This window comes from Anopheles darlingi, chromosome 2 (genome assembly GCF_943734745.1).
Source record: "Anopheles darlingi chromosome 2, idAnoDarlMG_H_01, whole genome shotgun sequence".
NCBI lineage: Eukaryota > Metazoa > Arthropoda > Insecta > Diptera > Culicidae > Anopheles > Anopheles darlingi.
The window spans coordinates 49,896,903-49,910,084 of NC_064874.1; the positions used below are offsets into that span (position 1 = coordinate 49,896,903).

The 13,182-nt window shown below is 44.3% G+C and overlaps 1 protein-coding gene across 5 annotated transcripts in view; it reads left to right on the forward strand.

Annotated features, from left to right (window-relative positions):
* LOC125952461 (tyrosine-protein kinase Fer) overlaps positions 1 to 13,182 on the forward strand; it is a 32,208-nt gene that overhangs the window by 550 nt on the left and 18,476 nt on the right. For 3 of the 5 annotated variants that reach the window (XM_049681920.1, XM_049681927.1, XM_049681923.1), the window contains exons 2-3: positions 4,586 to 5,227; positions 6,905 to 7,095. In XM_049681920.1, the coding sequence (XP_049537877.1) occupies positions 5,032 to 5,227; positions 6,905 to 7,095 (387 nt within the window). In that variant the 5' untranslated portion in view covers positions 4,586 to 5,031. The remainder of the gene's footprint in view (positions 1 to 4,585; positions 5,228 to 6,904; positions 7,096 to 13,182) is intronic. The other 2 variants (XM_049681921.1, XM_049681922.1) reach the window with 2 other exon arrangements.

Below are 13,182 nucleotides of genomic sequence, written 5' to 3' on the forward strand. Positions count from 1 at the left end.
GGAAATTGAGGAACCCGACGACCACACGTTGCGCCCATCCCATTGAATGCAAGCAACAGGGAAGAAGAATCATATGCAAAGTGAACAAAACCACGGCAGAAGTGTGAGGCGAATGGGGTAAAGAAGAAAGCGAAAAATATCAAAATGTGTGGTAAAGGGGTGCTCCAGGTTTTTTTTGTGTGGTGTTTGTCTCTATCCTCCCGCCACCGGTGTGGTGTGGGTAGGCACACACGCAGAGAACACGGCGATCGCGTTGTTGTTTTGCCTGGCTCTGGTGTGTTCTTTCGGTTTAAAACCGGAATGAATCTCGCGTGTCTTCAGGGGAAAACTGGTCAGGTGTGGAAACGAAGGATCATCGCATCGCCTTCTCTCAGCATAAGTTACCTATCTAATGTAAGGGTGGCAGACCGGGACGGACACATCCTCTTTTAAGTAAAGATCGTGATTTACTTGAGCTTCAATCTTAAAGTTAACTACACGAAACCCTCCCGAAAGAGGTTGTAACACACGCTGGTCCGATTAAAACTGTGGATTGCTAAGTTTTGCCTGTTGCAGACTCACCCCTCCCAGTGGTTTGCGTTTATTTATCTAACAAAACAGCAGGCCTTGTGAATGTAGCGAACATCTGAGTCTGAGCTCATCCACAAAGGATAGGATCCCCACCCCAGCCGTGTTGGAGCACTTCCCTTTACTAACTTCTATGAAAGTTTTATTTTTAAATGGCCGTAACCTTTCGATTACACTGCTGACGGGTTTGTGTAAGGTGTGTTGACGACTTGACTTTAGTGCTAAACGATCGATCAGTTGTCTTGATTAGCCTCGATCTTACTGCTGTGCTTATTAGCGTGTAGAATCAAATGTCTCACACAGAACGTGTACGACCGAGGTAAGCATGATTCTCGAGCTGAGCATGCTCTTAGTGTGGGGGGAGATGCGTCGAGTCTCAGTATCGGTTGATTCTAAAAATAAGAAGGAAATTGTAGGAAAATGTTCTCTCCACGTCTCTCTCGGTCTCTCTTTCCCTCGCTCGCTCTCTATATCTGAATCTGTTTTGTGTGGTTGAATCTCTGGACATATTGAACATATGCTTGACGGTGGGCTAGCGATCCGTAGCGGCAGGCGCTCCGTGGTGGCGATCAGTTCTCGTCGCGCAAAGACCGGTTTTGTGTCGTCTCTGTCGTAGTGGTCGTCGTTGCGATCGCGAAGAGCAAGCAGAGAAATACGGGAGTGGTGGGTCCAGTTATACGCGCCTTTTTCAGGGGAGAGCAGAATCGTTGAGAAAAGTGCAACATTAGCAAATCACCGCTTGAAGGCGCGCTCGACGTGGACGACGACGACGACGACGCAACGACGAAAAGGTGGAACAGACCGGGACCGGGTGAAAGTGCGTTTGCGAATGAACGAACGGTGGAGATGGCCACCGGCATGGTATCAAATTCGTTTCTGTTTTGTTTGTTTGCTCCAGCACCGTGCGGCCGTGTGTCGTCATTCCATTAGGACGTGTCAGCGACTTTCCCGCCGCTGAGCTGTCGCTATCTGGCTGACTGCATGTTACTCTCTTCCAGTGGCCATCGCGATGCTACCGCTCCCGTTCGATGTTTGGCGTTGTCGATGAGATCGTCGTCATCCTGTCCCTACTAGCCCTACCTTTTGCCGATGTACAATTGCGCCGGAAGCATAAGAGACAAGCGAGACGGATATGAAAGTGTTCAATATTTTATTGTTTTGTAAACGTAAGAGCAAGATATTTTACCTACAGTTAACACTCCTTTTATGGATTTGTGTATTTTGCATGAATTTTAAGACAGTTCAAATCGATTACCGAACAGAGTTCACTGCCACCATTACCACTAACTTGAACTGTACCTTGAATGTTGATCTCTTACATCGTCTTGTCCAGCGAAGCGATCGCTACTCTCGTGCAGAGAATGATTGCTTGGACGCAGCATCCCATCATCCTACAGAACCTGCTCTGCTTACTGCCCATCTTGCTGAGGTCCGGTTTATGAGGCCAACAGTTTTTTCTTTGCTACCAGAGCACCAGTGTGTTTCCCACTTCAGCGCGCACCAGTAACGGTAACAATTTACTGCCGTCGATCTTCGCACACCCTTGTTCTGCAGGCTTCATTCATTGCAGCTGATCGATCGGGTATGATATATGCCATCGAAATGGTCACTACTTTGCCTTTAATCGGTCGTTGATAGCGTACCTGAAAAATGGGATTTATGTGCGTTTCGTGATGCTCGTGATAAGGGATTAGGACGTGCGTCATTTGAGGCGCATACGATTCCAAAGCAGAACGACGAGAGACTGTACTGTTAATGGATCAAGAAAATGTAGTCAAAGGTTTCCCTTGGTCCAAGCAGCGGTCTCTGCTGGTCTTCGCGGGATGACGCCCAGGATAGGAACCGGACAGATGAGAGGTAGACAGCCTCCGGAGTGCAGCGGAGTTGTTACGTACCGTCGATGCGTGATGATGGGGAAAACACAGCAATTCTCTTGTTCTTCTTTAGATTATGTTCCTCGTCATTGTCTGTTACCCTTTTTTCCTTGTTTTTTTTTCTCCATTTTGATGCTTCGCACCAGAGTGCGTCGAATGGAAGTGTGTGTGTGTGTGTGTATCTGTTTGTGCGTTGTGAGCCATCGATGGCCGGTTCCACAAGAATTAACGAGCTGGACAGTAGCGAACGATCATGGTGTAGTTGACTACAAGATGATCATATGTAACTGGCTCATGCAGAAGCTAATATATTTGTTATATCTGTGCATAACACGTTTGTTAGATGATTTTAACTTGACAAACAGCATCTGTGTGATTTGACTTTTGTCCTAAGGAATGAATCTTTCCCTAGGAACACAGTTGCCATGCTTCTTGTGTATTTGTCCAAATGAATAAAAAACACAAACGCTTATTCTCGAACAATGTTGGCTCGCTGATGCTGCGAGCCAGCTGGCTGGAACGTTGTGAATTCGGGTTTCGGATCCACGCGAATCAGTATTGACGATTAATTTAGCCAATTTACACGCCACACACACACCGGACGCTTCGTTGTGTCGTTTCGATTGGTTTCGATTGCCAACGGTTAAATTGAAAACAATGTACAATGTGCTTCAGCAAACGAGCTGTGTTTCCAGCTTGAAACCGAGTTGGTGCCTATTGCGTACTTTGGTTGTTATGAGGAGTTTCCAACAAACCAAGACAATGTGCTCCACTGTTGTGGGGTATCGATGATGATAATGCACCAAATGTGGAAGAAACAGTTTATGCAACAGGCATGATCAGATTGAATACGACCGATCGTTACTATAGTTATCTTATCGTCGTGTGCACCACTTGCGATGCGCTGGTTGATAACTATGCGATGCGTTCCATCATTACTCTGCAACTGGTTTTGCATATTACACAGTTCCAGTGCTTCAGTATAGATGATCGATAACATCCGTTTGATCCTGTTTCCTAGGTGAGCGATCGCAACTGACAAGCATGGTTCAAACCTGCAGCGTCTTTTATATCGTTTTCCTACGATGATGATTTCCTCTGGATGGGAATATGTTGAATAATAAGTGATGTACAGCACATTATTTTCATATAGATGAGACAAAATTGTTATTAGCAACGTCCTGCATCGAAAAGAACAGACACATTAGTTTATATTGCTACAATTTACACATTGTTTATAGGAAATATAAGAAATTGTATGCTTATAAATTAAAATTTACGTCTTTGGTGCACCGAATAAATCCAATGAATCATTTAAAATGACTCACACCATCAGTGAAATTCGCCTGCTGGGCTTCAGATTGCGCACATGCAGCGTGTGTGTATAGTTTGTTATTCTTCGGGCTAGCGATTTTTTTTCTTCAGTGAAACATTGTTCAGAAGAAACCTTTAAAAATAATACATTTTCGTTGGCAATAGTTTCAGCATTTCAATCCTTTCGGTGGTTTTTGAATTACCAGCTGATAATTCATAGATTCGATACGAGATATAACGTATGGTACATTTTTATCACTCGGAACGTATGGTACATTATTATAATAACGTAGTTTGCTATATTAACCCATAGCGACGAAACGTAATCACGATGGTATCTTTTATCTCAATTTTTTTTAAAGATAATCAAAGTAAAGCTCATGAAATGAAATATTACTACCGGAATTCACTTATCAAAAACGTTACATACCGCATCCTGCATATTCACAAGGCCACAAACTCGTACGTTTTAATTATTTTAGCGTCATAGCAATCATAGAACGTTTAGTGTACATCCAAGGCAAGTAAACAGGTAGATTCCAATCTGGCGTTAATATGGAGTGGTTTCAGTGTGTTTCTCCTTTCCTGTTTAACGAATAATCAATTTGTAAAAAAAGCGTACAACTTTAAAATACAAATATCTTTATTGACCTCGTGCTACACATTGCACTTTGTTTTGATAGCGATAAGATAATTTGTATTATCATTGACGCTATCTGATCACAATTAGATGAGAAAACATAATTGCATAAAATAAACAGATTCAATTACGGTAAAAAATTGCAGAAAAAATATTTACTAATTATCATTTTTCTCGTTTTCTTTCACAGGATATCCTCCATTTCGAAGATGTAACGGATACTACTACACACAATCGGAACGAAAAGCTCCTGTTTAACATATTTTAAAAAGTGACATCTCAGTGTTAAAAACAGCTTTAAAAATACGCTCGTTAAATTAGAATATCTATTGCATTTGTATCGCTTTATTGCCAGTACGTAATTTACTATTTCTTTTGTGCTATTAAAAGCAGTGCTAGTTGTTTGTAGTGTAGGGTGATTTGCAGGCGATGGCTGCGTGTGTCGTGTAGAGTGGTGTACCAACGTGACCGACGCATGAAGCGCTAGCAGTTGGTGTAGAGTGAACAATAGAGGGCTAAGGGAGAAAAGGCCAATCAAGTGCATAGTGCGTATTTTGGTGGTTTTGTGTAGTGTTTTTTGGGGGAGGGGAAGCAACCTATTGGTTCAGTGAGCAGTGGAGCTACGGGGGAACCATCATGGGCTTCTCGTCTGCGCTGCAAGGCCGAGCGGCACACGATGCGCTGCTCAATCGGCAGGAAGCGGAGTTGAAGCTGCTCGAAACCATGAAGCGGTGCCTTACACAAAAGGCAAAGTGCGACCGAGAGTATGCGGTCTCGTTGGCGGCCGTAACCCAGCAAGGATTGAAAATCGATCGCACCGATGATCTGCAAGGTTCGTACCGGTACCGTGCGTCTCCATTGCGATCCGTTCGGCTCCCCGATAGAGGATCCCGTCTGTCCCGTCATCTAGGGAAATGCCGTTATTGTGTGAACATGAACATGATCTGTATAGATTCCCCGTTTGTTTGTATTTTGCTTTTCATTTCTTTCTCAAAATATGGTTTTCCTATCCACCCATTCCCATCCCCGTAAACAACGACCACAAACCCAAACAAAGCTCCACATAGGATGCGAATACTTTTACTCCTCGTGGGCTGCCTGTGATAAAACATTAATTGGAATCCGGTGGCAGGGATTGCATGTTTAATGCATAAGCCTCAAACCGTTCCGCCGTAGTTTATGGTTGTTCCCCACATTCGGTTTACGGCGGATACTTTCGTTTTCGCTGGCCACTGCTAGGGAAACATATTCGCGGCCGCGCCCGTTTTATTGCGTGTTGCAATTTCGATCTCACGCGTTTGGGAATTTGTCTTTCGCGGATAAGGTCGGTTTCCGTTGTCTGTTTCATTCTATTTTATGGTCATAATCACGCATCGCTCAGATTTGGACGACGGAGCAATGCTTCGAACCCACCCCCCCAATAATCGTCTGTTTCCGTTTAGATCATTTGGCGGGCCGGTTGTTGCTTTCCTTTCGGTTAGACAATAACACATCGTTGGGGTGCCTGTTAAATTTTGCAAACATTTCTTTTTACTCCATCAGATGGTGGGATGTAAAATTTAGAACGTGTAATTTGGGTTCTGTCAACCATCGGTGAAATTCAGATAGAAGTCAAGGTAAAAGAGTGTTTTGTTTTATGACTGCTTATTTTTCCTAATGCAAGGTGGACTGTGTACCGGTCAGTTGTGCACTGGATGCCGAAAAATGTAGTTCCATTGGTCGTAGCAACCCATCTCGAGCGTGGACCATCGCTGAAGCACATCGTGTATCGCAAGTGATTTTGAAGGCTTTTACAGCATAGAAAACAAAATCCGCGCTGTCGAGTCGTGCTGTGGAACACTGCCCTGCCTTGAATACCTAATTCATAAAATCAAAAAGCACAACCCTGGCCGGTTTGTCGCGCTACATTCAAGGCAGCAGCGATGGCAGTGTGCGACTTACTGCTCTCGGCTGGTTGTGTTGAAAAGAGTGTCTCTCATAGTGCCACGCCGGCAAGTGCAATGTTTTGAGGCATGTTTTGTATGTTTGCTATCACTTTACTACGCTAACGAATGAACAGACAATGTGTTTTTCTTTTCTCAGCTATTTGACTCAAGTTAGTAAGCAAGTATATTCGAATTTTTATTCCTTACGTTTTTTGCTTCATTGCAGTGGATAGGATCTTTGGCTTATCAACAGTAAACTTGGCGTAGTATTAAAAAAAAGTAAAATGAAAGATCTGAGGAAGATACAACCGCTGGTAACAGCGACGAGTCGTTGACACTGAAATTAGCAGTGGAATATTAAATTCCCTGCATATTAAACGCAGCGGAAACATCGAAATTAGATAAAGCATGGTTGAGACCTTCACACGCACACACACACACACCTTCCAAACAACGGTTCCAAGGAACATGGATCTGCGATACAATTGAATTTATTTGATTTCATTTCATCTCTAGCCTTTGTTATGCTCATTGCTTTGTGTGTTTTTTTTTGTTTTCTCTCTCACCACTAATGCCGCCAACAGGAAGCCACATTATGCGTGCCTGGCGGAGTTTTATGGAAGAACTCGAGCACACTGCCAAACAAATTCGCTCCAATGCCGAGCAGCTGGATACGGTTTGCCACGAGAAGCTAGCCAGCCTCTACCAGGAGAAACGCCGAGTCCGTAAGCAGTACCAGGAAGAGCACACCAAAATTGCTACTCAGTTCAGTCATGTAAGTTGCTAAATTTTATTCTTTTCTCTCGCAAAAACAATCCCCCATCCTCTTCGTACTCTGTAATCATGTTGAATGGGTAATCCAACCTCATGATCTGACGCATCTGACGCATCACATAATCTAGTGTTATTCACTGACGGTGCCTGTTGTAAATCGTAAGATTAGGGCTGCTGTTGATGTGGTACTTAACTAAGTGTATACAACGGAATGAAAGTAAGATCATTTGCATAACTATCCCAGGCCACACTTGTTCCGTCATGCATGCGCTGTCTTCCACTACGCCATCGGAAGCGTCTCGCCGTCGACAGTTGGTCGCATTGCGTTCTGAATATGCTATTACTCAGTGGTGATAGTTCAGGGGTAAAGCATCGACAGAAATAAATAGGTTTTGACCTATATGTCTACCATACAAATGTGTAGTATAGTGTGCATTGCTAACTACCATACAAATGTGTAGTATAGTGTGCAGTGCATCGTCATCCTAGCCACCACCATCCGCCGCCGGTGTTCGTTCTAACGATGAGTCGACTACCGAACCGACACACAGAACACACGGGTGAAATTGGTCAGCCCATTAAGGGCTGTCAGGTTCGAGAGCGGTAAAAGCAGAAGTGCCAAAGAAATTAATTTAAAGCTAAATTTGGGTCACCCCATCACTACTACTACTACCTCGCTGAAACAGTGGCGCATGGGCTGCTTTTGTTGGAGAAGGTTAGTGAATGATATGGTTCCGTGCTGCACCATAATACTGACCTGTCCATCGTAGGGACTGCATTCGAAATCGGTTGCACCGAGACTAAGCGCCCGTACTCATGGTACTGGTAACTAGATTATAGAAATTAGAACATGAATGTCTCGCGTTTCGCGCACATTGTTTCACCATCGCCAGCACCAGCGACGATAAAAGAGGAGCATTGTGTCATGGTGAAAATATGCTGAATGAAAATTGCTCGGAGAGTAACGAAAGCGAGAGAGGTCAACGTTCGGCTGAACAGAGACAGCTAGTCGCTAACGGCAAGCCTAGCTAATGGTTGCAGCGCAGACCACCACCGTATTCCAAGGTTGAATTTCCCCAAGAAATTTTGTTGAGTTTCCGATTTTGCAAAGTAGTATTGGAACGATTATCGTTTTTTATGGCGTTGACGATTTCCTTACTGGTGTGTAATTCGATATTGATCCACAAAAAAGATTTACCGCTTACCGGTGTACACCTGTTGCAGAAGGAACTTCCTATGCTAAAGAATGTCCGCACTGTCGGTGTACATTGATCATAGCGACGCAAATGGCTATCTTTCATTCGATCTTTTTAAGTGTCCATCCATCTTAGACCACAATGACATCGTCATGTTAAGTATGTATTAATGGCATACCATACTGTTCTAAGATTAGAAATAAGCAAGCACTTAAATTGTACGATTACTTCCGATATTGTTGGCTAAGTAACTAAGAGTTTTTATGTGGCTGGTTTTGGCTCTGACATTTCCAGTCAAACACGCGACGGTTAAATAATCTATTCCTTGAGCATCCCACGGGCTATCTGAAGACCAAGAAACCTAGAGTAAGTTATTCATCGCGCCGGAAGTAATTCGGCTGCCGGGTTGACCTTTTCCCTTAGCTCAAGAAGCTGTATCATACGTATTAGTGGTGCAATCTACCCTCTTTTTCTCTTAGCAACGCGTGGAGAAAGAGGCAAAAAATAGAAGCGATGTCATTTGGGACACCCAGAACAGCTGTCAAAGCGGTTATAGCAACGGAACATGCGAGTACCACCGAGAATGCACGATACCACCGTGTATACTTAAGGGGAGAGGGTATCTTAGATCCGTCTTTGTGCGCGTTGCCCTCTCTAAAAAGCAATGTCTGATGATCATGATCCGGCAAACGTTGGCTGTTGGGATCCGATCGTGTCAAAAAATTATCAACTTAATTAACCTATACCAACACGTCAGCAGCATGGGGTTGAATGATGACTTGGTCGTCTTTTGCTCAATGTCACGAGTGATAGAAGGAAACAAATGAAATGGTGGTTTGCGTAGGGTGAAAAGAAGAAGGGCTTTGGCGTACAGTATTCGCCACCACGTTTCGTCATCGTAGCTTTTTGCCGTCTTAATCGACTATCAACAGTCGGGAGCTGAGCCTGCTATGATCTCTAAACCGATTTTAGGTCACTCGCGTTTGCGATGGCGCGCACACCGCGTTCCGTTTCTTGACGCCATTCCGCGTCATGGTGGGACCGTCGTGGTTGTCGCTGCACGCAGACGGCTTGTAGTAATGTTGGTTGGCCCCCTTCGCTTTGTCATTGACTGTGTGTGTGTGTGTGTCTAGTCCAACCGGTTTCTTGTGGTACAAGTCTTCGTCCTGCAGCAGTCCGCAGGTTACCACCCGATCGCCGGTTGCATGTTTTTGAAGACCTGGGTGTTGATCATTTGTAGCCCACCACCTCCTCCGATGTCTGTCGATTTGCTTCGATTTGTTTGGAAGCTTGCCAAAGTTAGTTAAAATGTAACGGGAAGGGGCTAACGTAAGTAGATCAGTAGAAGGAATAAATAAACAGTGGATACGGGGAACTTCACCTGATGATTTACTCCGCCATTGTTGTAACGTAAAAATACTGATAGACTCTTCGGTCACTTATCACATTGCACATCGCAAGAGACTCCATTTTAAAATTAAATTAATTTAAAGAGAAATTTCCATTTTAAAACAAATGGAAATTTCTCGGTTTTGATAACGAATGTCCGACTACATGTTCGCTTGTTGAATGTTATCGAGTGCACAAGTTTACGTAATAATAGTTGTGTTTTGTCGTATGGTTCTATCAGCTGACGTTCGATTTACATAGGTCATGGCGGAACCATACACAGTCGATCCACGTTTGCTCAATGAAATGTACATAAAATTCTGAGAATTCTTTCAAGCATCTTCTAGCTACACAATTGCCACCAATTATCACAGAATTGATATTAATTGGGTTCTTAGACGGCTGGTTGCAGTAGTACCCTGGCACGATCTGCCCCTCGAGAAGCTTCATTCGTGGGTCAACCGAACATTTTGTCGCGCTTGATCTCGTCGCGCTGCTCCCTGCATTTGCTCCCACCCACAGTCGCACCCACAATTTCTGTGTGTGGGTTCGTGGGGTTGTGGAAGTATTGGTAACCGTCACTGCCAAACGCCAACGATGGAGGGGGTTAACCATCAGAAATGATTTGATAAACACCCAGGTCCAAAGTAAGATAGTTACAATTTCGGTATAGCTGGCCGGGATGTTTACAGGGAAGTTTGGTCTCCTGAAATGAAAGAAAATGGTTCAAAACTGATGACGGAGTGCGCGGAAGCACGACGCCTGCCGTTTCCGCTCCTCGCTTCGAACCGGATCACAACGGGGCAGGAAAACAGATGTTCGCTTTGCGGGTCTTCGAGGCTGCCGTTACACAAGCGTAATGGTTTAAATGTAGAGCATTGCGCGGCCGGATTTGTGAGATGGAAAACAATCTTTCGGCAATAGTTATCGGCCACCAGCCTCCCTCGGTGTGTTGATGCTGATGTGGGTTTGAACAGGGTTTTTTTTTCGTGATAAAAGGAAAGTCCATTCAGTTTATAGCCGCGGTGCCAGATGAACGGCAGCAGCGTGGCATTGGAAAGCTGGTCTTCAAAACTACTTAAACACACTTATCTGCCTTGGTTCTTTTTAAGTAAATCGATAGCCGAAGCGCCTAAATGGAGCCATAACAAATTGTACAAATGAAGAGCTCCAAATAATCGGGTAGATGCGGGGATGGTCCAATAATTGAATGAGAGATCCCCCGATAAACTCGCCCCATTTGAGCGTTATCTAAGCGTTTACCCTTGATACAAAACAGAACCCGTCTGATAAGCCTTTGGAAGGAAAGGCACAGAATGCATTAACGGGGATGCTGTTGAAGTGTAAAACTTATTAAACCATTGAGATTGATTAGCGAAACATGAAATAAAATCCTAGTGAATGTCAAGTCGCGTTTTGTTGACCCCGGATGCCGGATTAAAACAGCATCGAAGTAAACAAATGGGACTGACTAAATTGCTGATACGCATTACATTAGCGTAGTTCGATATGATGTTAAACATGCAATTACTGCCACCAATGCCCTGCAGCGGTCGATTTTCTGCTCCGTTAAATATGATGAAGTTTCAGATTCTCAGGGCCCGGTGACCAAGAAAAAGCGACGCCCGGGTATATGTCTTTAGGGCAGTGGGTTTTGGCGCGGTGTGAGTTCACTGCTCGGTTCACAGGGTATAGGGGCCTACAAGGGACACGAGGTGTGTACTGTGCGGGAGACAATTTGGTTGTAATCGTTCCTGTAAACACCTACCGACATCGCTACCGCCCGTAGCTGCTCGTCAGATTGGGTGTGGTGGGAAAAGCGCCGTGTAGCGCCCAAGATTCATGGTGGAAAATTTATGAAAAAAAAAAATGTTTAAACTCTTAGCACTCACCAGCCCGTCGGCCGCTCGTAAATTAGAAGCAAAGATCTTCATTGCTTCGTACTGCTGCTCCTCGGCGTGTTTCATGAGGCGAACCAGCACCACCTACCTTCCATCGTTCCCCAGTATCGCGATCAATTTATTCAATTTTATTCAATTATACGGTTGCATGGCCGGTGGTTGGTTGATTTGGTGGTAAGCTTTTCGTCCCCAGCGAGCAGCCAGACCGATCATCGTTCCAGCTTGTTGGCACCGTTTTTCATCTCTTCGCGAGTATTAAAAAAAAACGATTTTTCCCTCCGTTAACTCCGGCGTAATCGGCGGTATGTGACTTTTCCGTTTAGTGGAAACCCGTGTTACCCAACGAGGGAGCGAGTGAGTGAGTGATAAGTCGCGTCATGCCGCGTTGAAGGTGCTTAACACACAGCTAATTGCTAATAGACTGAAGATCATTTTGATGATTGTCCCGCTTACCATCTAACGTGGAGGCAGTTTACTAGCTGAACAATTAATCTGTCTAGCTTTTACTTAAACGTACCTGCTCTAATGAATGACCTGCGGTGTGTCTTATGGATATGCCGTGATGTTATGCGATTCGAACAATTATATTGCAAGATGCGCCATGTACTAAGCAGATGCTGACGTAGATCACCTCCAAGTGGTATCGCAGGTGAACATTCGCTGTTTGAAGCGGTAATCTGAGGTTGGATGTAATGTATTCCACGACTAAATCAAACTCTTTTCAGCGTATACGTCGATCATTCAAGTATGAAAATACAACCTTATCGTGCAATAGATGCTCGGCAGGACACGGGGTTGTCACGCGATCTGCACGTGACAATGGGAAAAATTATTTTGTAGCAAACTGAATGTAACCAAATATCTATTGAATAGCTTAAATCTATTCTATTTAAAAAATATTGCATTAGTCAATGTTAAACGACATTATCTGATACTTCAATAAATGAATTGTGGCAGTGGCTCATCTGTACACTTGTTACGATAAACGATTGATCAGCATGAATGTAGTGATAATTGGGCCATTGCCTATTTACGGAATACTTGGTAATTTAGTCTGAACAGGATATTATTTCCGCCATTAGCGTATTGGATTGGTTGGAGTTGATTCAATGGATTATGCTCAACTATGCTCTCGCGTCTCTTGGTGAACGGTGCAACGTTTGATTAACCTGATGTAACTGAACTGGAACCGCTACGCTTAAATTAAGCTCGAATTCCTAATTCATTTTTTATTTGGTTTCTTTTTCCACCCTTGCTCGCAAACGGGGTTAAAGAAAACCAAATCCTGTGTGACTCGTTTGAATTTATCTTTTACATCCGGAACGGGAATTCGCCAGTCGTGTGGGGGATAGCTGGTGTAACCGGGTACCGGTCCATGATATCACCAACCACCACGCCAGGAGCCAGAAGAGCGCAGCGGTGGAGCATGTTGCTTGTCGAAAGATCGCAAATGCCATCCCCGATTGTATGGCTTTGATCTTCACCTTGCGAGAGTGGCACATTACGTGTGCAGTCCGGTCGTGTGGTCAGTGCATCCAACGCGTTGCACTTGAGTAGCAACGACTTGTAGCGGCTGGTGGCGGCCGGCCGATAAACCTGTTG